Source organism: Salminus brasiliensis, chromosome 9 (assembly GCF_030463535.1).
Source record: "Salminus brasiliensis chromosome 9, fSalBra1.hap2, whole genome shotgun sequence".
NCBI classification, from domain to species: Eukaryota; Metazoa; Chordata; class Actinopteri; order Characiformes; family Bryconidae; genus Salminus; species Salminus brasiliensis.
In genome coordinates, this window is record NC_132886.1 from 35,824,183 (window position 1) to 35,836,561 (window position 12,379).

General features: G+C 43.3%; 1 protein-coding gene and 2 pseudogenes across 1 annotated transcript; all 3 read right to left on the reverse strand.

The window, feature by feature from the left end:
• Positions 1-93: 93 nt before the first annotated feature.
• Positions 94-861, reverse strand: LOC140562550 (hatching enzyme 1.2 pseudogene; annotated as a pseudogene).
• Positions 862-3,801: 2,940 nt separating this feature from the next.
• LOC140562549 (uncharacterized) lies at positions 3,802-5,570 on the reverse strand. Its single transcript, XM_072688289.1, has 3 exons — positions 4,983-5,570; positions 4,565-4,847; positions 3,802-4,478 (listed from the first exon to the last, which is right to left on the reverse strand). The coding sequence occupies exons 1-3, from the start codon at positions 5,222-5,224 to the stop codon at positions 3,810-3,812; spliced, it is 1,194 nt and encodes a 397-aa protein (XP_072544390.1). The 5' UTR covers positions 5,225-5,570; the 3' UTR covers positions 3,802-3,809.
• A 2,872-nt stretch (positions 5,571-8,442) lies between these two features.
• LOC140561731 (hatching enzyme 1.2 pseudogene) lies at positions 8,443-9,210 on the reverse strand (annotated as a pseudogene).
• Positions 9,211-12,379: the final 3,169 nt, after the last annotated feature.

The following is a 12,379-nucleotide window of genomic DNA, read 5'->3' on the forward strand; positions in this document are numbered from 1 at the left end:
TTTGACTTTGTTTATTTCACAATGATGACACATCAGAGCATCACAAGATCAAGATGTGAGCAGTTGTAAATGTGTCACAGTAGGATGTGTATTTCAGCACTTGTAGAGAGTGTTGATCCTCAGGATGTCGATGGCGGACAGGTCCACTCTTTGCCCGATTTTCACTGATGCATCAGGAATAGGAGTGATGCTGTCCAGCCCATTGATGGAGAAAGCCGTTTTCCCGTAGTGCATCACGGAGGAGTAGTCGTACGGTGTGTTGAGGTTGTTGGTGTTCTCCTTGTTGAAATTGTACTGCATTGCAGGGTCGATGTTCTCCCAGTTGATCCTGACATAGCGGTCACGGTCGCTCCTGGTCTGCTCGTGGTAGAAACCCAGAGCGTGGTTCAGCTCATGCTGGACAATGCCATGGTACACGCAGCCGTTCCTGTTGAGGGAGACCACCTGCTTACCACCTGATCTGCCCACTGGAGAGTAGCACCCATCTCTGTTCTCAATGCTGAGGTAGTCGGTTTCAGTGGTTCTGGCCACAAAGCGAATGCAGGTTTTGCTGTGGAAGGTTGCCATGGCGCCAGCGATTACAGATCGCTCAGAGAAGGAGAAGTCAGCGCTCACTGTGTAAGGCACCTGCACTGGACCAGTTGAGGACTTCTTCCAAAAGCAGTTGTTGTCAGGGCAGACCTGAGCGTTCCTGGTTCTTGACAAGACGATGTCTCCCTCCACCAGCAGTTCACTGGATCTGTTGTTGGTGGTCAGAATTCTTTCTGTGATGTCCACAAACTGAGGCTCCATGAGGGGGACAGCCTGGGACAGACCGAGCATCAGCAGGGCTAGAATGGAGAAAGAGGCTGTGGGCTCCATGTTGCTTCAGTCAGTGGAGATGATCTGGATGCTCCTTCACTCTTGCTCAGTGTCTGAACCCAGTCATACCTGGCCTTTTATACTCATGGACACACATCGGTGTGGCTGTCTGAGGATTAAAGCTAAGCTCTGTCCGCTGTCCTTTGTGTGGAACTAAAGGGAGGGACCCTCTGAGCTCAGGGTACTGATTTGAAGTTGTTTTCTCTCTACAAAAATGAGAATCTTCTCTCTAATTATCGCTGATTTCTCCTCTTCCACATTACTGATCACCTCTTGTGTTCCTCAGGGTTCTGTTTTAGGCCCTATTCATTTGTCTTTATATACAAACCATTGGAATTCCATGTAGGTATTTCTTATGAATGTTATGCTGATGCAAATTTGTTGATACTGTTTAAACTGAGTGCTAATCCCTGACACAATTCATAGGTCTAATGTGTGTAACTAAAGGGAGGGGAGAGTGAGGTAATACGAGCCATTTTTCTTAAGGTGATCCAACAACCTTAAGTAAAACGAATGCATACAATGCAAGTTCAGAATGTGTGGCATCAATTAAAACCTTAGCAAGTCAAGTCAAGTCAAGTCAAATTTATTTGTATAGCGCTTTTTACAACTGTTGTCGTCACAAAGCAGCTTTACATAATTAGTACTTAATAAATAACAGAGACAGAGAAGAAAGAAGGAATAACATGAAGCGTCAAAGACCCCCGTGAGCAAGCCAACGGCGACAGTGGCAAGGAAAAACTCCCTCAGAGCTGGAGGAAGAAACCTTGGGAGGAACCAAGGCTCACAAGGGGGACCCATCCTCCTCTGGCCAGACTGTTTTAAACATTAATGATAAAAATTACCCGCCACCACCCATGGCTCACCCGCCAGCTGCTGCTGCCTGTTTGGTGGCCGTGCTGAAACCTAGATGGACTCGTGCCTGTCTGACACTATTAATATTGCCACTATTAACTTTCTGTTGTATCTGCTTTGGGGGGGGACCCGCTGGCCGGACTGGTAGGTGGCAGCTGGTTAGATGCAGGTAGAGGGGACCTCAGCGGGCAATCTTCCTGCAGATCGGGCTGGGTGGCCATTTACTCGGGGAAGGTAAAGAGAGAGAAGTTAGTTCTAAGAGGAATTTTATGGAGTGCAGAGACTGTTGAGAATCAGCATCTGGGTATGTCTGACGACTCCGGCAGGTCTGATTATCACAGCATAATTAAAAGGAGAGAGCCAGAAGGTAACACGGACACGGGCGTACCCTGAGAACACCAGCATCTATCTGCTCCACCGTCAACAAACCTGAGTGATCGCGTGTAAGCAGCGAGACGACAGCTCCAGCATCTCAGTGTACTACAATTCCCTGGGTCCGCGAACCCCTGGACCTGCAGCCCTTATCTAAGAAACATTAATTACCAAAAGCTAAACTAAACATATAAGTTTTCAGCTTAGATTTAAAGATTAAGACTGTGTCTGAGTCCCGAACATTATCTGGAAGGTTATTCCAGAGCTGGGGGGCTTTATAAGAAAAGGCTCTTCCCCCTGCTGAGGTTTTCTGAATTTTGGGAACGCGTAAGAGGCCAGCACCCTGAGATCTAAGTAGTCTTGATGGTCTCAGGAGCGAGGCCATGTAGGGCTTTATATGTTAATAAAAGAATTTTGTATTCGATACGGAATTTAACTGGGAGCCAATGAAGTGCTGATAGAACTGGACTGATATGGTCAAATTTTCTAGTTTTAGTAAGGACCCTGGCTGCAGCATTTTGCACCAGCTGAAGTTTATTGAGGTTCCTGCTGGAACAACCTGACAGTAGTGCATTACAGTAATCTAGCCTTGAGGTAATAAAAGCATGTACTAGCTTTTCTGCGTCTTGTAGTGATAAGGAGTTTCTTAGTTTGGAGATGTTCCTAAGCTGCATAAAGGCTGTTCTACTAATATTAGCTATATGTTGCTCAAATGATAAATCTGAGTCAAATGTGACGCCAAGATTTTTAGCTGCTAAACCAGGAATGATAGAAGAATCAGCCAAGTCTAACATTAAGTCTGATAGTTTATTTCTAGAGTCTTTTGGACCTAAAAGGAGAACTTCGGTTTTGTCACTGTTGAGGAGAAGGAAGTTATGTGACATCCAGAGTTTTATATCCTTTACACAGTCCTCCATTTTCTGTAGTCTAAATTTATCGTCAGGTTTGGCTGATATATAGAGCTGTGTGTCATCTGCATAGAAATGGAAATTAACGCCATGTCTGCTTATAACTGAGCCCAGTGGTAACATGTATAGTATAAATAATAGTGGTCCTAAAATGGAGCCTTGCGGAACTCCATATCTTAGCAGTGTCCCTAACTCAAACTGACATCAAAATACAGGGTCCCAGAAAAAAAAGGTTCTAGTGGCTCAACTTTCCCCATTAAATAAGGTGAATAGGCCCAAAATAGTTAAAGTACTTCTTCTGGGGTTGAAGCAGCTGACAGGGTAAGTTCAGCTATCTGACAAAACTCTTACTAACTATGTATTAACCAGATCTAATTCCACTACAGTTTTTCTCAATTGCTAAGACACATTTCTTGAAATTGTCCCTCCATGTCGCTAAACTGTAAATTCAAAACTCAATTTTCAAACTACATTCACAAAACATCTGACTCTTCCTGCAAAACCAAACTATCACCTCAAAACAGTTCAAACAGCGCTCAAAAGCAAACAATGCTGTCAGATCAGACCCCGAGTCAATCAAAATGAAAACACTACTGAGCAGTCATTACACACAACATAGAAAAAAGGAAAACAAAACGACCAGATCATTAAGTGTTTAGAAATAACCTTTATTGTTCACAAAAATGCATTTTCAAAACAAAATTCTTGTTTAGCCTGTGTAGTCCTAAAATAATATATACTTTTGTTGTAAAGTTTATATATATATATATATATATATATATATAAACTTTACAACAAAAGTGCATACAAAATCTACTCTATAACATCATGTCGATGTGCTGGGTCAGGCCACAGGACTTCATCTACATCACAGGCCACATTCTCCCTTGCCAGGCAGCGTGGGTAATAACTTCTAGTGTGCCGGATCCACGCTTGGCATGCATCCACACCTATATCATTACAGGCCAGTTCCATGGCCTGCAAGAGATTTTCCCTGGTGTAGGGTTGTCGGTCATAAACCTTCCAGCGCCATGAAGAGAAGAACTCCTCTGTTGGATTGAGGAAAGGGGAGTATGGTGGTAGGAAGACATTCAGGAATTCTTGGTTTCTAGTGAACCACTCTCTGACCTGCACGGCATGGTGAAAACTCACATTATCCCACACAATGACATAGACAGGATGCTCTGTCTGTTCATGATCCTGCTGCTGAAACCCTAACACAATATCCCGAAGATCACTTAAAAATGACAGGAGGTGTTGAGTGTTGTATGGCCCCAATATGGCATGATGGTGGAGAACACCATGATTGCTGATTGCAGCACATAAAGTGACATTGCCACCACGCTGGCCAGGAACTGTAACAATGGCTCGTTGGCCAATCACATTCCGGCCTCTCCTCCTCCTTTTGGTCAGATTGAACCCAGCTTCATCCATATAAATATATTCATGTGGTTGTTCTGAGGAATCCAGTTGAAACACTCTCTATGGGAAAATACATATAGCTTTGTAAGCTGTACAGCATAAGACAACCTTATGCTGTAGAGTAGACAGCAGTATTGAACACCTACCTGTACATAGTGGAATCTTTGCTCCTTGACCCTTTCTGAGTTGCGCTCAAAGGGTACTCTGTACAGTTGCTTCATCCGCATCCTGTTGTGTTTTAGGACACGATCAATGGTGGAAATGCTGATACTGGTGATGCCTTCAAAATTAACATGGTCGTCAATGATCTTCTGCTGTATTTCACAGAGTTTGACTGAATTGTTCTGACGGACCATGTCAACAATGAGGGTCTCTTGGCGTGGGGACAACATAGATGGCCTCCCTCCCTGATGTGGCAATCTGGTAATTCTACAAAAAGAACATGCAATTACAAAAAAATACATGTAGTACGAGGCCTACAAGTATATTGGAAAATGAGTGTAATGAAACACCTTTTTATTGAGTCATACTGCACAAATGTACAAAATGAAAAAAAGCAATTACCTGTTCTCTTCTCTGAATCTTCGGACTATGGTGGACACAGTGAATCTGCTTAGGTTGGGCTGAACTCGAAGTCCCGCTTCCCTCATTGTCAACCCGTGGACAAGAACATGGTCTATGACAGTTGCCCGTATTTCATCTGAAATATTTGTTCTTCGTCTCATACCTCCCCTTCCTCCTCTTCCACCTCTTCCACCTCTTCCACCTCTTACTCTTACTCTGCCTCTCTGATTGTTTCTGTCCATAGTGAGACTTCAACAAACAGGGCCCCATGGACTGGCTTATATTGGTGTCTTCACCTCATTAGTCACATGTGTTATCAATTTTGAGTTGCAGTGTTTAAGTTGAAACACCTGTGCTTTCATTGAATTTCCCTTTTGCCAGCTGTGCTTAACATTATGCAGCCCAAGTGCATCAGAGTGCCAAATGTGTTTTAGTGGGTGAAAATATGTTTGCAAGTTGTTGTTGCAAGTGTCTAACTAGGTGAAAAGTGCTTAAGGTTCTGCCAAAAGATTGACCATTTCAATAAATGGGTTCAGGGCACTGAGCATTTGGTTCAGACAACCGGGTTTAGTGTTTTAGCAATTGAGAAAAACTGTAATAACTGAAAAATAACCAAGTCTCATTCTGAACTTATTTCAGAGAAATGGCTCGGGTATGAAGCACAGATGAAGCAGAGACGTTGGGTGCTTGTGTGGTTCTGAGGTTAGCTCCTAGGCTAAAGTCTTACCTGACAGCTATACAAGCACCAAACACATCTACTTCTTCACTGGAGCCAAATAAGTGAGTTTTCTCTTCAGAAAATGGTAAAGAGATGTTTGGGTGAATGTATTATACACACGTGGACAAAATTGTTGGTACCCCTCGGTTAATGAAAGAAAAACCCACAATGGTCACAGAAATAACTTGAATCTGACAAAAGTAATAATACATAAAAATTCTATGAAAATGAACAAATGAAAATCCGACATTGATTTTGAACCATGCTTCAACATAATTATTTAAAAAAGTAAACTCATTAAACAGGCTTGGACAAAAATGATGGTACCCCTGAAAAATATGTGACCAAAGGGAGATGTCAAATCAAGGTGTGTCCACTAATTAGCATCACAGGTGTCTACAATCTTGTAATCAGTCAGTGGGCCTATATATAGAGCTACAGGTAGTCACTGTGCTGTTTGGTGACATGGTGTGTACCACACTCAACATGCACCAGAGGAAGTGAAGGAAGGAGTTGTCTCAGGAGATTAGAAAGAAAATTAAAGACAAGCATGTTAAAGGTAAAGGTTATAAGATCATCTCCAATCAACTTGATGTTCCTGTGACTACAGTTGCACATATCATTCAGAAATTTAAGATCAGTGGTACTGTAGCCAACCTCTGTGGCATGGCCGCAGGAGGAAAATCGATGACAAATCAAAGAGACAGATAATACGAATGGTAACAAAAGAGCCCAGAAAAACTTCTTCTAAAGAGATTAAAGGTGAACTTCAAGCTCAAGGAACATCAGTGTCCGATCGCACCAGCCGTCGTTGTTTGAGCCAAAGTGGACTGCATGGGAGACGACCAAGGAGGACACCATTGTTGAAAACAAATCATAAAAAACCAGACTGAAATTTGCCAAACTGCATGTTGACAAGCCCCAATGCTTCTGGGAGAATGTTCTATGGACAGATGAAACTTTTTGCCAAGGCACATCAGCTCTATGTTCACAGATGGAAAAATGAAGCAGATCAAGAAGAGAACACTGTCCCTACTGTGAAACATGGAGGAGGCTCTGTTATGTTCTGGGGCTGCTTTGCTGCATCTGGTACAGGGTATCTTGAATCTGTGCAGGGTACAATGAAATCTCAAGACTATTAAGGGATTCTAGAGAGAAATGTGCTGCCCAGTGTCAGAAAGCTTGGTCTCAGTCACAGGTCATGGGTCTTGCAACAGGATAAAGACCCAAAATACACAGCTAAAAAACACCCAAGGTTGGCTAAGAGGAAAACAATGGACCATTCTGCAGTGGCCTTCTATGAGCCCTGACCTAAATCCTATTGAGCATCTTTGGAAGGAGCTGAAACATGCCATCTGGAAAAGGGATCCTTCAAACCTGAGACAACTGGAGCAGTTTGCTCATGAGGAGTGGGCCAAAATACCTGCTGAGAGGTGCAGAAGTCTCATTGACCATTACAGGAATCGTTTGAGCTGCTTTTGGAGAACCATCTCTTGGTTAACCTGGAGAGGTCAGAATTTTTCTAGGGTTTGTGGTCTCCAAAGGTAGTCTGGCCATTGATCCAGCTAAACTGAAAGCAGTGGCAGAGTGGCCGTGCCCAACATCCCTCCATTTAGTCCAGCATTTTCTGGGGTTTGTGAATTTTTACCTTCGGTTTATCAGGTTCAGCTGCTGCACCTCTCACTGCGCTGACACACAAGCAGCCTGGCCCCTTCCCATGGACCATCGAAGGCCAGAAGTCATTCGAGGAGCTCAAACGCAGGTTGACCAGTGCACTTGTCTTACACCTCCCAGATCCTGACCTCCTCTTTTTTGTAGAGGTAGATGCCTCTGAGATCTGGATAGGTGCTGTCCTGTCCGAAAGATCAGGTGAGAACCAAAAGCTGAGGTATTTAGGTATTTAGGGTCTGAGGTTAACTCTTAGGCTAAGTTAGTTACATTACAGGCACTTAAAAGGTTTGCCTCTTATCCAGAGCGAAGTGCTTCACTGTTTACTCAGAAATACCCTTGGCTAGTTTATATAGACTAGGATCCAAAAGATACCTCTAAGCCCAGATATTACTAAATCCAAAAGTCAGTATGGAGACCACAATACTCAACACTTAGGCCCTCAGTTTGCATTTGAAGACAGCAAGCAACTCTGCCGTTCGGACACCCAGGGAAAGTTTGTTCCACCTCTCCAGCCAGGATGCTTCCATGGATCTTAAGGGATGATGGGTCAAGTGCGTGTGGTGAAATGTGAAACATATTTTGTTTATATTCAATTAATGATCATTATGTTATTTCAGATCATCATTTCTTTCAATCCTATCAGTTGTGTTTAACTACATCAAAGTCACATTTTACTCCATGTTGATCTGTGCTCCACTGTCCCCTGACCTTGGTTTTCTTCAAGCATCTGAGCACAAAGTCCTTTGTTAAATGGTAAGATGATCTTAATGTTAGAAGGATTCTGGGATGTTCAGTCAGGTGTAATATTGGAATGCATATTACAGACTCTTGGAATCAAGTAAATTAGAAACTAATTAGTTCTGTAAATAGACTGTGTGAATATAGTACTTCCCTGGCACTATATTATGCAGCTAGTGGATACGGGGTAAAGTAAGAATGGGAGTATGTTAGTAAAACACAAGATACTTATTTGTTTGCTTTGACTTTGTTTATTTCACAATGATGACACATCAGAGCATCACAAGATCAAGATGTGAGCAGTTGTAAATATGTCACAGTAGGATGTGTATTTCAGCACTTGTAGAGAGTGTTGATCCTCAGGATGTCGATGGCGGACAGGTCCACTCTTTGCCCGATTTTCACTGATGCATCAGGAATAGGAGTGATGCTGTCCAGCCCATTGATGGAGAAAGCCGTTTTCCCGTAGTGCATCACGGAGGAGTAGTCGTACGGTGTGTTGAGGTTGTTGGTGTTCTCCTTGTTGAAATTGTACTGCATTGCAGGGTCGATGTTCTCCCAGTTGATCCTGACATAGCGGTCACGGTCGCTCCTGGTCTGCTCGTGGTAGAAACCCAGAGCGTGGTTCAGCTCATGCTGGACAATGCCATGGTACACGCAGCCGTTCCTGTTGAGGGAGACCACCTGCTTACCACCTGATCTGCCCACTGGAGAGTAGCACCCATCTCTGTTCTCAATGCTGAGGTAGTCGGTTTCAGTGGTTCTGGCCACAAAGCGAATGCAGGTTTTGCTGTGGAAGGTTGCCATGGCGCCAGCGATTACAGATCGCTCAGAGAAGGAGAAGTCAGCGCTCACTGTGTAAGGCACCTGCACTGGACCAGTTGAGGACTTCTTCCAAAAGCAGTTGTTGTCAGGGCAGACCTGAGCGTTCCTGGTTCTTGACAAGACGATGTCTCCCTCCACCAGCAGTTCACTGGATCTGTTGTTGGTGGTCAGAATTCTTTCTGTGATGTCCACAAACTGAGGCTCCATGAGGGGGACAGCCTGGGACAGACCGAGCATCAGCAGGGCTAGAATGGAGAAAGAGGCTGTGGGCTCCATGTTGCTTCAGTCAGTGGAGATGATCTGGATGCTCCTTCACTCTTGCTCAGTGTCTGAACCCAGTCATACCTGGCCTTTTATACTCATGGACACACATCGGTGTGGCTGTCTGAGGATTAAAGCTAAGCTCTGTCCGCTGTCCTTTGTGTGGAACTAAAGGGAGGGACCCTCTGAGCTCAGGGTACTGATTTGAAGTTGTTTTCTCTCTACAAAAATGAGAATCTTCTCTCTAATTATCGCTGATTTCTCCTCTTCCACATTACTGATCACCTCTTGTGTTCCTCAGGGTTCTGTTTTAGGCCCTATTCATTTGTCTTTATATACAAACCATTGGAATTCCATGTAGGTATTTCTTATGAATGTTATGCTGATGCAAATTTGTTGATACTGTTTAAACTGAGTGCTAATCCCTGACACAATTCATAGGTCTAATGTGTGTAACTAAAGGGAGGGGAGAGTGAGGTAATACGAGCCATTTTTCTTAAGGTGATCCAACAACCTTAAGTAAAACGAATGCATACAATGCAAGTTCAGAATGTGTGGCATCAATTAAAACCTTAGCAAGTCAAGTCAAGTCAAGTCAAATTTATTTGTATAGCGCTTTTTACAACTGTTGTCGTCACAAAGCAGCTTTACATAATTAGTACTTAATAAAGAACAGAGACAGAGAAGAAAGAAGGAATAACATGAAGCGTCAAAGACACCCGTGAGCAAGCCAACGGCGACAGTGGCAAGGAAAAACTCCCTCAGAGCTGGAGGAAGAAACCTTGGGAGGAACCAAGGCTCACAAGGGGGACCCATCCTCCTCTGGCCAGACTGTTTTAAACATTAATGATAAAAATTACCCGCCACCACCCATGGCTCACCCGCCAGCTGCTGCTGCCTGTTTGGTGGCCGTGCTGAAACCTAGATGGACTCGTGCCTGTCTGACACTATTAATATTGCCACTATTAACTTTCTGTTGTATCTGCTTTGGGGGGGGACCCGCTGGCCGGACTGGTAGGTGGCAGCTGGTTAGATGCAGGTAGAGGGGACCTCAGCGGGCAATCTTCCTGCAGATCGGGCTGGGTGGCCATTTACTCGGGGAAGGTAAAGAGAGAGAAGTTAGTTCTAAGAGGAATTTTATGGAGTGCAGAGACTGTTGAGAATCAGCATCTGGGTATGTCTGACGACTCCGGCAGGTCTGATTATCACAGCATAATTAAAAGGAGAGAGCCAGAAGGTAACACGGACACGGGCGTACCCTGAGAACACCAGCATCTATCTGCTCCACCGTCAACAAACCTGAGTGATCGCGTGTAAGCAGCGAGACGACAGCTCCAGCATCTCAGTGTACTACAATTCCCTGGGTCCGCGAACCCCTGGACCTGCAGCCCTTATCTAAGAAACATTAATTACCAAAAGCTAAACTAAACATATAAGTTTTCAGCTTAGATTTAAAGATTAAGACTGTGTCTGAGTCCCGAACATTATCTGGAAGGTTATTCCAGAGCTGGGGGGCTTTATAAGAAAAGGCTCTTCCCCCTGCTGAGGTTTTCTGAATTTTGGGAACGCGTAAGAGGCCAGCACCCTGAGATCTAAGTAGTCTTGATGGTTCGTAATATACAATAAGATCCTGCAGGTACTCAGGAGCGAGGCCATGTAGGGCTTTATATGTTAATAAAAGAATTTTGTATTCGATACGGAATTTAACTGGGAGCCAATGAAGTGCTGATAGAACTGGACTGATATGGTCAAATTTTCTAGTTTTAGTAAGGACCCTGGCTGCAGCATTTTGCACCAGCTGAAGTTTATTGAGGTTCCTGCTGGAACAACCTGACAGTAGTGCATTACAGTAATCTAGCCTTGAGGTAATAAAAGCATGTACTAGCTTTTCTGCGTCTTGTAGTGATAAGGAGTTTCTTAGTTTGGAGATGTTCCTAAGCTGCATAAAGGCTGTTCTACTAATATTAGCTATATGTTGCTCAAATGATAAATCTGAGTCAAATGTGACGCCAAGATTTTTAGCTGCTAAACCAGGAATGATAGAAGAATCAGCCAAGTCTAACATTAAGTCTGATAGTTTATTTCTAGAGTCTTTTGGACCTAAAAGGAGAACTTCGGTTTTGTCACTGTTGAGGAGAAGGAAGTTATGTGACATCCAGAGTTTTATATCCTTTACACAGTCCTCCATTTTCTGTAGTCTAAATTTATCGTCAGGTTTGGCTGATATATAGAGCTGTGTGTCATCTGCATAGAAATGGAAATTAACGCCATGTCTGCTTATAACTGAGCCCAGTGGTAACATGTATAGTATAAATAATAGTGGTCCTAAAATGGAGCCTTGCGGAACTCCATATCTTAGCAGTGTCCCTAACTCAAACTGACATCAAAATACAGGGTCCCAGAAAAAAAAGGTTCTAGTGGCTCAACTTTCCCCATTAAATAAGGTGAATAGGCCCAAAATAGTTAAAGTACTTCTTCTGGGGTTGAAGCAGCTGACAGGGTAAGTTCAGCTATCTGACAAAACTCTTACTAACTATGTATTAACCAGATCTAATTCCACTAATAACTGAAAAATAACCAAGTCTCATTCTGAACTTATTTCAGAGAAATGGCTCGGGTATGAAGCACAGATGAAGCAGAGACGTTGGGTGCTTGTGTGGTTCTGAGGTTAGCTCCTAGGCTAAAGTCTTACCTGACAGCTATACAAGCACCAAACACATCTACTTCTTCACTGGAGCCAAATAAGTGAGTTTTCTCTTCAGAAAATGGTAAAGAGATGTTTGGGTGAATGTATTATACACACGTGGACAAAATTGTTGGTACCCCTCGGTTAATGAAAGAAAAACCCACAATGGTCACAGAAATAACTTGAATCTGACAAAAGTAATAATACATAAAAATTCTATGAAAATGAACAAATGAAAATCCGACATTGATTTTGAACCATGCTTCAACATAATTATTTAAAAAAGTAAACTCATTAAACAGGCTTGGACAAAAATGATGGTACCCCTGAAAAATATGTGACCAAAGGGAGATGTCAAATCAAGGTGTGTCCACTAATTAGCATCACAGGTGTCTACAATCTTGTAATCAGTCAGTGGGCCTATATATAGAGCTACAGGTAGTCACTGTGCTGTTTGGTGACATGGTGTGTACCACACTCAACATGCACCAGAGGAAG

What these genes read in the sequence shown, in the direction of transcription:
- LOC140562549 (XM_072688289.1), bottom strand. Translation starts at nt 5,224, where the DNA reads ATGGACAGAAACAATCAGAGAGGCAGAGTAAGAGTAAGAGGTGGAAGA. An exon ending in AGATTCAGAGAAGAGAACAG is followed by an intron (nt 4,848 to 4,982) that starts GTAATTGCTTTT and finishes TTCTTTTTGTAG; the next exon opens with AATTACCAGATTGCCACATC. An exon ending in AAAGATTCCACTATGTACAG is followed by an intron (nt 4,479 to 4,564) that starts GTAGGTGTTCAA and finishes ATTTTCCCATAG; the next exon opens with AGAGTGTTTCAACTGGATTC.